The sequence below is a fragment of the Myiozetetes cayanensis genome, unplaced genomic scaffold (assembly GCF_022539395.1).
Source record: "Myiozetetes cayanensis isolate MyiCay16 unplaced genomic scaffold, myiCay2020 scf15, whole genome shotgun sequence".
NCBI classification, from domain to species: Eukaryota; Metazoa; Chordata; class Aves; order Passeriformes; family Tyrannidae; genus Myiozetetes; species Myiozetetes cayanensis.
Genome location: NW_026087159.1, coordinates 11,438,231 through 11,448,721, shown reverse-complemented (window position 1 = coordinate 11,448,721; position 10,491 = coordinate 11,438,231). Strand labels below are relative to the sequence as shown.

Below are 10,491 nucleotides of genomic sequence, written 5' to 3'. Positions count from 1 at the left end.
GCAGCGGGGCACGCCACAAATCAGGGGGGAAAATGTTTTGTGCACAAGTCAGAACCGGAGAAATGTCAGTAATTAACAAACATTTCAATGTATTGGTGCTAACAATAGAGCTATTAGATGTGATATTATGTTTGCTTGTATCATTCTCTGTGCTTTTAATGGAAAATCATATTAGCTGCAAGATGGTCAGAATTGAAATGCCTGTAAGTCTTCTACACAAACAGTCCATGGAATCACAGAATGGTTTGGGCTGGAAGGGACCTTCAAAGGTCATCTGGTCGAACCCTCCTGCAATGAGCAGAGACATCTTCAACTATATCAGGTTGCTCAGAGCCCTGTCCAACCTGACCATGAAAGTTTCCTGGGGATGGGGCACCTACCACCTCTCTGGGCAACCTTTCAGTGTTTCACCACCCTCACAGTAAAAAACTTCTTACAAACATCTAATCTAAATATACCCTCTTTTAGTGTAAAACCATCACCCTTTGACCTGTTGCAACAGCCCCTGCTAAAATGTTTGTTCCCATCTTTCTTCTAGGCCCCCTTTATGTACTGGAAGGTGCTATAAGGTCACCCTGGAGCCTTCTCTTCTCCAGGCTGAACATGTTGGTCATAATTCAACCTCTCTATAGATTTATGTGAAAATATGAAGAAAGTATTCATAGAGTTGTCATGTCTTAATTCCCAAGCAGAGAGATTAGATTGGTGTCTATTTTTCTGTACAAAAGATAGAGTTTTAATTCACTTTAATTTATAAAATCTTCTAAACTACTTCATGTACCCAGTGAAATGATAGCATGGCAGTCCATCCTTTGATGATTTTACCTATGCATTCCTCCATGGAAATTCATGTAAATAGTGATTTATGGAAGGGAAAGTTGATCAGCTGTGTTCTTCTCTTGTATCGAATGAAAGTCATGCTGAAACACTTTAGTTAACTGCTCACAAATGCTTTTTGCTTGAAGCTTCTTATTTTCCTAAAAGTAACATTTCTTAAGAAAATTAAAATTTATTAGAATTATCATAGTTGTTTTTCTATATAACCTATAAAATTACTTAATGTAGCAAGCATTACTGAGGAAATTAAAATTGTTTATTGATGCAATTTATCTATTTTCATGTATTTCCCATATACTTCTAGTAGGAAAAAATCAGGTAGTGATAGAAAAGAGATAAACTGAAAGAAGGTATATTTAGATTAGATATTATGAAGAAATTATTCCATGTGAGGGTGGTGAGGTGGAAGGAGTCCCTGCCCATGGCAGGGGGTTGGAAGTAGATGATCTTTTAAGGTCCAACACAAAACATAGCATCATAGAATGGCTTGAATCTGTGAAAAAGAACATGCAGTTTCATGTTCAGAAATGATGTGAGATGCTGCTTTACTCAACACACGATGTTACTGGTGCTGACAGCATCATGGGTTTCAGAAATGAATTGAAATTTTGCATGCATTAGTAATTTCATCCCCAATATATTATGGTGTCCTATGGGGAAGTACCAAAAGGGCATGACCCTTCCTGGTTCTGAGCATCAGCCAGTTACAGATTGGCTTTGCTTGAAAAGAAACTTGCTAAGAAACTTGCACCACTACCTGCAATTCGTCCTACAATTGTTCAGTAAAGGTTTATTTTCTATCTTCTGTTGCATCAGCTATTGCCTGTGGTCAGAGACAAGATACCAAACGAGCTGGATCGCTGATGTGATCATAAGAAATGCAATACTGACCAGTCAAACCCAAGGTCCATCTGGCCAAAGCCATTGATTTCACCAGATTTCAGGTTGCAGACGTGTAAGAAGAAAGCATCACGTGCTTTCCATCTCCCTGGTTCTGAGTCACTGACATATTTGTGCATCCTTCAGTGAATCTGTGGTGAATCCTTGTGCTGCTCAGTTGGTGCTTCCCTTCAGTGTACAAGGCGTGCTGTGGAGCATCCCTTGTCTGCTCGGACTTCTGTTGTCCTTTCTGATGTCAGGAACACGCAGAGGCCAGCTGGGAGTCAGGCAAGGTTCTGGGAGAATGGAGTCCCACCATTGTCTGCCTGGATGCTCAGTTTTAGCATGTTTAGTTCACACCAACCTGGGAGATGCAAGTCTTTTTTCTAGGCCTTGGCCATTTTATAGTGGCAGTGCCTCTTGCTCATACAACTCATCAAAGCTGTGTCTGAGTGAGTGATCCTTTCCCTTGGTGAACCCAACATTGGGCAGTTATTTAGGACATTGCAGCTTTCCAGCTGACAGTTCTCCTTAGGTAAAAAAATACTGCTTTTTCAGAACCGTAAAGGTCTTGTTTGGAGTTTTTTGGTTTGTTATGTTTTTTGGGGTGGGGGGTTTTTGTCTTGTTTTGGTGTTTGGTTTTTTGTGGTTTTTTGTTGTTTGTTTTTTTCAGAAAAGAGTTCAAAGCACTCCTTTCATCAGTTTGTTGTTTTTCAGCTCTCAGACTCTGGCTTTTGAATAAGACATCTCCACTTGGAAAGAAACACTAGTTTTATAAAGCAATGAAGCAAACTGTACTTTCTATGGATATTAAAGATGCTAAATGAAATGTGGCAAACTACTGTAAAATTTGTAAAGATGGTGATTAATCACAGCCAGTCAGGCCCAGGTTTGATGGCCAGTGTCAAGGGAAGCATTTGAGGTACTAGAATACATTCTGTCAAGCCTTATGGCCATAACAACAACCTTGATGCCCTTAGAATTGCCTCTCTCTTCTGCAAAATCCTACAGCTCAGTTTTTTAAAATAAGACAGAAGCATGGCAATAAGATAGTCTGCAATTCGCTTAGGGTAGGCCTAACCTGGGAAGATAAAACACTGCCCCGAAGAAGCCAGTGAAAGTTTTGTTATTGATTCCAGAGCAGCCAGGGATTCCCCCAGGTCAGCTAGAGTAAATATCCCTAAAGAAAGGGGTCATAATTTAATCACCAAAGACCAAAATTGCAGCCCTGGAATCCCCTGCTTAGCCATTACCCATCACTGAAAATGAGTGATCTCTGTGAGGGATTTGTTAAATGCTCACGCTGCCTGGAATTAGGCTTCTGTCTACACCCAAACCTGTCCTTGTGCCACTGTGAGCATCCTAGCATATCCTGTACAGCTTTGCCCAGTCAGCGTGGTGCATCAGGCCTGGCAGGATGGGGACATGGGCACTGGGCTCCTGGAGTGAAATCCAGACCCCCAGACCCTGCACAGCTCCAGCCAGGTTAGGAAAACAAAATGTTGCCACAATTCTGCTGTGGAGTAACTGATAAAAGCACTGGTCTCGATTTGAATTGCCTCCGAGAGCACATCCCATCTTAGAGAGGAGAACACAAACCACTAACTGGCAAGCAGATCCTCTTGGCAACCAAAGGCAGCAGCATCATTCCTGCTGCATGAGCAGGCATGGACAGGACTCCTGTACACCCTACTCACATCGTCATCCTTTTGGGGAAGGCCTTTGGTCTAGTTTTATGAAGTGACCAAAGCAAATGACAGTTCTTAGGAAATACTGTCATCTGTCAGGAACTTTAGATCTCTGGCAAGAATCACACATGACAAAACTTCTGGACCATGACTGGTGTGCACTGTAGGTGCTGCATAGAAAAACTGACATGGACCCACTACTGTTCATCACCTGCTCACGGTGTTGTCAGTAGGTCCAGCTACAGAGTGTGGGAATCCCTGTGTGTCCCTTGTTTCATATGTGTGTGTTTTAGTCCAAAATGCTCCAGGAAGAAAGATGGGAGCCCTTACACAAATATGTATCTTTAGGGGAGAGTTTCCAACATTACACACTGGGCAGACAGTGGCACCTCCTTGCAGGTGGAGCTTTAATCCATGATGAGTGTGTGTCCTCACTGAGCCTGCTCAGTATGTTGGCTCTTTTAGATCCCATGCTGATGCCCTAATGCTGTGTTTGAGCCTCAGCACCTCAGGAAGGGCTGTAGATTTGATCTGGACAGCCCAGCAAACCCAAACATCAGTTGTCAATACAACCCCCTCCTTAGACACTGAAACCTTCTGAGATCTGGCCCTCAGAGGCTGTAGAATTCAGGGTGTTTACACCCACACAAGTTTATTATTTTTTGTGCTTCTTTTTTTTCAATTGACAAAATACTATCAAAGTAATTTAAAATAACGTAGAAGGCAAAAACAGTGGAAAAGCTTCCAAACAGTGTAAAGTGAAGTACCAAAAATACTGCTCAGGGAAGCAGGCCCATTGTTACAGCTGTCACAGGCAAGCCAGAGGCTTCAGCAAAGCTGAAAACCAGTGTTTCTCTGCTGATGAACAGATATTGCCCATATTTATTAACTCAGGGTACAAAGATGGGTTTGGTTGTTTATAAGTCTACTGCAAGTTACAGATTATTGCTGTCCAGAAAACTTTCAGAAAGGTGAGGCCAGAGTCTGGCTCTACTTTTATGTATTTGGCTACAGTAAAGGGGTTGTATTCAAATAACTTTCTTTGTAATTTTATAGATATAATTTACTAAAATTACTATTTCAGGAATGATTTAAGAAATTAGGCATTTTATTACAAATGCTACTAAGTCTTTCACATCTCATCCATTGAGTCAGTGTACTGGGACAGGGTTTCTAGCATCTCTGATCTATCAGTACAGGAGTGACAATTGTACTGATTTAGCAAGGTAATAAAATGAAATTATACCAGCAATTATTTGTAGACCCACTGTGCTCTTCTAGCTGCTTGCATCTTGCTCTTCCCAGTCCTTTCTACACAGTCCAAGAGGAGATCTGAATAGGTTCTCACCTTTCAGTTGATGGTCTATCAAAATGAATATTCAGAGATTGCAGCTTGTAACAAGCACATTTTTAGTCATATGAGAAGTGTGTGGCTTTATGGGAGCTCCCTATTCGGAATTGTATCTGCCTTCAAAAGTACATGCACATAGAACAAAAGGTGAAAATGAAACAACTCTACTGTTTCCTTCTTGGTAACCTGGGTTCACCTGTGTGAGATGAGTTTAACCCTTTTTTCAGTGTTAAGAGTGATGAATATTATATCATAGGGCATAAAGGGACAGGAAACTATAGTCTGTAAGAAAAACCATTACATTTCATGCCTCAGGCTCTCTTTTCAGTGATTTGTGCACTTTGATTTGGAAAGGGGAAAAAATCCATTAATTGCCAGTACCTTTCTGACGTACCCAACTTTGTGTTAAATGAACCTGAAGCTCTACAAGGAAGGCGCTAAACATGCTAAGCAGCTTTTTGTGTGTTAAAATTCGGACCATAGGCTGGATAATTTTCACCTTCATGCACAGAGAAAAAAAATCCTTGGATCTGTGAGGTGTCCAGTTTCTGTAGAGAAGAAAGTGTTACTTCCCCTTTAAGCCTGGAGCCGTCCGTGTGTGTGTGAGTGTGCGGTCTGTGTGTGTGAGTGTGTGTGTGTGTCTCCTCCTCTTTGAGTGACACAGCACTTAGATATGCCTATCAGTAACTTAAACCCCACAAACTCCACCTTCTAAGTGAGGAAGCTGTGGGTTGATGGAAATGTAGTGAGCAGATCGAGACAGACAGTGAATCATTAGCAAACTGCAACGCCAGGATGAACTTGTCTGGAACCTAAAAGGAGAAAACAGGCTGCGAGTCCTCTGCGGCGCTGGGTTTGCTCAATACAGCCAAAGTGGATCTAAAAGCCGGTTGATCCCCAGTCCAAGATGCTGCTGGTTTCCCAGCGGGTAGAAGCACCACGGATGGAGCCACATATTCCAGTAAGTAGCATTTGAAATCGATAGGGGCTGGGAAAGTAGGAGCTGGTTTAAAAGGACTTAAACACCCTCGGAATAGTTGCTCGCCGGGCTCGGCACGGCCGCAGCCAGGCTGGAAAGTTTTACAGGGGCGGTTCAAGAAGTGCCCACCTTGGGCTGGCTCTGCCCGCGGGTCCCGTGTGCCGGGGCCGCCGGAGGGAAGGGGACAGAAACTTGAGGGGGAAATTTCGCCCTCCCTTGTGGCGAGAGCTCAGCTCGGACCACGGAGAGGAGGGAGGGAGAGGGGGTCCGTGGGCTTTAAAATGGTGGTGAAGAAGGTGATTTGCGGTGCGGTCCCGGGCACGGCGGCGGGGCGGCCAGTGCGCGGCGGCGGAGGACGCTCCGTGGGTTTCTGTGTCATTGCTCGGGTAGCGACGCGCTGGGCTGCGGGAAGAGGAGGTGGATGCTGCGGGAAGAGGCGGTGGATGCTGCCGGGGGCGAGCGGGAGCGGGGACCCGCCGGTGCGCCCGGTACCGCCAGCCCGCGGGTCCCCGTGTCAGTGCGGCCGGGCGGGCTCAGCCATCGGCGGGGGATTTCCAGCTAAACTTGGATCAGACAGCCAGGGGAGGATAAACCCGTCATCGCCCGGGGACTCCGCCGAGAGGGTGTCACGCGTGGAGGGGCTAGCTCCGGTCCCTGTAGTATCTTTTTTTTTTTTTTTTTTTTTTTAATAACTCCTGGTATTTTTGCTGGCAGTCGCGTGCTTGGTTATTTTGGGAGCCTGAAGCGCACGTTCGATAGGCAGGATTGCGAACAAAAGGCTGACGGCCGAGCCCCGGAGGAGCCCTGGGTTCTTGCTGAGGGCAGCGCGGAGCCCGGCGCTCAAGCCCCGCTGCGGGCGCGTGTGTTGCGGGAGCAGCCCCGAGTGCGGGAGATGGGGCCGGCGCTCGCTCCCAGACCATCCGTGTGTTCGGAATAAGAACGCGTGAACAAAACGCGTGCTGACTCACGCTTTAAACTGTTTTGGTTTCTCATGCTGTGATTAAGATCGGGGTTCAGAGCGATCGCAGGGTAAACACGGCGCTCGCTGGCTCGGTCCCACGTTCCCCCCAGGCAGGGGCTGCCCCTCTCCCCCCGTCAATAGCCGGTCCCTCCTCCCGGTCCCTCCTCCGCCGCCTATCCCGGCCTGTTGCTCGGCCCGGGACAGCGCCGGGGTTGGGGGCACCGCGGCTTTTGTTCGGCTTTGGCCGGAGGGGGTTGTCACCAGGGTGACTCGGAGGGATCCCGGGGAGAGCAGCCGTTTCTGGGAAGAAAACGGGCTTTGGTTTCCTTTCACACCGCCCGCTCTCCCCTCCCACCCCCGCCCTCCTTCCCCCCCTCATCCCCCCGGAACAATAAATTAAAAGGCCGCTTTTGTTTTCTACGGTGCTCCCGGCGGGGGGGTCGGCGGGGCCCGGGGCCGGGCAGCGGGGCCGGGGGGCGGCTCCGCGGAGCCGCAGCCGGGCGGGCAGGTCCCCGGTGCGGGGAACGCGCGGCCGCCGAGCCTCGTCCCGTCGGAAGCCGATAAACCCTCCTGGCATCGCCCGCTCGCAGGGAGCCTCCTGGAAGAGCGTTCCTCCTCTTCCTCCTCCTCGGGCAGCGGGGGGCACCCCGCGGTCCCTCCCCCGAGCCGCCAGCGCGGAGATTAACTGCGTCTGGCCCCTTCCGCGGGCCGGGGGCGGAGGCGCCGCGTCCCCCCCTCCTTCCCTCCGCCGTGCGGCCGCCCCGCTGGAGCGGAGGGCGGGCTGTGGGAGCGCCGGGAGGGCGGAACGCTCCCCCGGTTATATAACGCGAGTCTTCCCCTGCTTAGCCCCGTAATCCCCGGGTAATGCCCTAATGCTGTCGCCCCCGGGGGACTGGGGGCCAAGGGGTGGCCGCTGCTCCCGGCGCTCCCCCTCTAGGCCGAGCTGATGGGGGAAATAGAGCTGCTGATGTGCGAGATGGACCATATGGTGCCTCGGGGAGGCAGGGAGTTGGGACGGCCTTGAACCTGCCGGTGCCGGCAGCTGGGTGCTGGCCCCCCGCCCCGGCCTCCCCCGGCATCCCGGGCTCGGCGAGGCCCCGGCCGCCCCCAAACTGGACTGCTCGGACCGTGTGGTGCCAGTGTGGTACCCCTGTGTGGCAGTGGGGAGGAGCTCGATGCCGGAGGAGAACAGCGTGGGGGGGAAGACACTGCTATCGCCCCGGGGAGGAGCCCCCGCGCACGGGGGGCTCTTCGCTGCGGCCGCGCTCGCCGAGTGAAAGGCGGCGAGAGCAGTTTGAGTAAGTTACACGCGAGCACCTAAAAAAGCAGCGATCTAGTGCTGGCACTGCCCATTCTCAGTTCTCTCTCCCTGCCATATGTTTAGAGGGGAGGAAAAAAAAAAAAGCACTTTGGGAAGGATGCTCTCAGCTGAAGGAGGAGGTGGGCTGGGGGACGAGGTACAAGGAAATTCCATGTTAGGAAAGCATTAGCAAAGGGTGACTTCTAATGTTTTCCTGCCACTGACGTTGACAGTGACACACATGTGTGGGTTGATATTGGAACGTCACAGAGTTTTTAAACTCAACCAGGAAATAGTCTGTTGCTCAGGGATAAAAAACAAATAGTCTGTACTGTAAGGCAGGTAATAGGCAGTTAACAACCCTTGAGTGAGTGAAAAGCTCTTCAGTGTTTAGAATTGAGCAGCTCAAATTTAACTTAGCTTTTTATTTTCGGACATTTTTTTAATCCTATTTTTAATCCTTTTTAACTAATACTTCAGAATCAGAAAAGCATATATTGACAGGGCTTTGCTTTTAGTCCCTTGAAACTAAGTACTTCGAACCTGCAAAGTCTCTTGGATTTTTTAAAGTTAAGGTGGTTGCTGAAGGGTTTGAAGGGGGATTAGTAATTAAAGGAAGCAGTTATATATTTAAAAATTCTTTTGTATGGCTTCCTGTTAACACAGGTAGGAGTGTTTTATAAATACAGTGGTTTTGGTTTTGCTTTTTTACTGACTCTATTATAAATGTTATAGTGTGGTAGCATTCAGAGATTTAAGATGGGATTAGGGAGCTATTGTGCTAGATGCTTTCTGAACATGCAGGAAGATTTGCTGGAAGAGTTCATGATCCCAGGTGTCAGGCTGACACTCTTGCTCTGACTTAAATGGTCACTAACCTGCCTGGATGTGACTGCAGGACAAGGATTGACCTAAGAACAGGCTTCATGAGAGAGACAAAAGTTAGGGAGGCAGAAGGTAACACAAGGGCAAGGATAACAGTAAGTAAAATCCCTGAGTCGTCCAGTAGGTTAAATACAGTGCAACTCACTGGTTCCCAGTCATTTAATCAATAAATGTTCTGTGTTACTTGCTACTCTGATGAAACTTGCCTTAAAATAACTTTTATGAGCACATAGCCATGGGAAAGTGAAGTAAATCTTGTAGGAGCTGTGACAAATGGATTTATCCAAACTGGAGGATTGAGTAGTAGAAGGTTGAGCTCCTGAAACAGGGAAGGAGGAAGGATTCCCAGGTTTTCATTGTTCCCTGGTGCTGGCTGTGTCAGCGTTTTTCAAGATTTAGGCGAAGGTGACTATAAGTTACGATTCATTAGTAATTGGTATGGTCTCCAAATAAAGATAGCTAAATCAGTTTAAATGGTGCTGGCACCTCTCCAAGGAACCCTCTTTATATCTGACGCATTTACCGCTCACTTCTTTGAGGAACAATTAATATTGTACATTGCTATTTCTTCCTCTGTGGGAAGAACAGTGGTGTAACTCACTACGAAGGCTTTCTACTTGATGTTCCAGTTTGACTTGCTATGTTTAAAAAAAAACCCAAACAACAAACAAACCAAAAAAAAACAAAAACAACATTTTGAACTGAAGAAAACAGAAGACACACCAAGGCTTTGCGTTGAACTATTTTATATCAATATTGATTTTTTAAGGGAGTTTGTGTTATAAAGAGGGAGCTTTTATGCCCCTGAGCTCTTTGGCAATTATCTTCCTGCCATAAATGTTGATACGCACATAATGGATGTAACTAAAAAATCTCCTTATCCCAGCAGAAAAGGCTGACTGTTTGTTGGAGCAGAGAGAATGCTGAGAGTGTGAATAGACAAACCCATATGTCGCTGGTGAGAGAGATAAATGATGGACGAACAGGAGTTGGTTACTATGGATCAGCACAATAAACCAATTCCCATCATACACCTCTCTTAATAATATACCAGTCTCAATGCCATTGACGGGTAACCTAGGTAGCACCAGTCAACTGTAAGTTTTTCAACTGTTCTTTTATACATCTCAAAGAACAGTTGGGACATTTCTAATTTTTTCAGATGTTGAGTGCTGAAATTATGCAGAACTTCCTTCCTTGCCAGTAATTTTGAAGGGGAACTTTAAATCATTGCTGTGAAATGCCAAACGTGCACAGCAGCACTGTGTACTTGTAGTAAGTTTTGTGTTGTGCACCCGTAAAAGGGATGCCCTTGAAAAGGCAATCACTTAACAAATATGTGAAGAAACTGGTTGGGTGTTTGGTAGTACCCTTATTAGTGTTGTTTCAGGATTGGACTGGATATTGGAAGATACCAGAATATTGTTTTAAGTGAAAACAGAAAAAAGAATAATGTTGTTCAATTAAAAAAAAAAAAAACAAAACAAAAAGCCAAAAACAGCCCTGCAGAATAGGCAGTGATATTGATCACAATTTTCACTTTCTGCAGTCCATTTCAGGACTGCCAGCAGCTGAAGGGAAAATTTGCAAAACAGTGTGTGCTTGTATCAC

The 10,491-nt window shown here is 46.7% G+C and overlaps 1 protein-coding gene across 1 annotated transcript in view; it reads left to right on the top strand.

Moving 5' to 3' along the window:
• The first annotated feature begins 5,294 nt into the window (after positions 1-5,294).
• Positions 5,295-10,491, top strand: part of MAMLD1 (mastermind like domain containing 1) — an 80,899-nt gene continuing 75,702 nt past the window's right edge. The window contains exon 1 of the mRNA XM_050310288.1: positions 5,295-5,716. Coding sequence (XP_050166245.1) covers positions 5,663-5,716 — 54 coding nt within the window. The 5' untranslated portion in view covers positions 5,295-5,662. The remainder of the gene's footprint in view (positions 5,717-10,491) is intronic.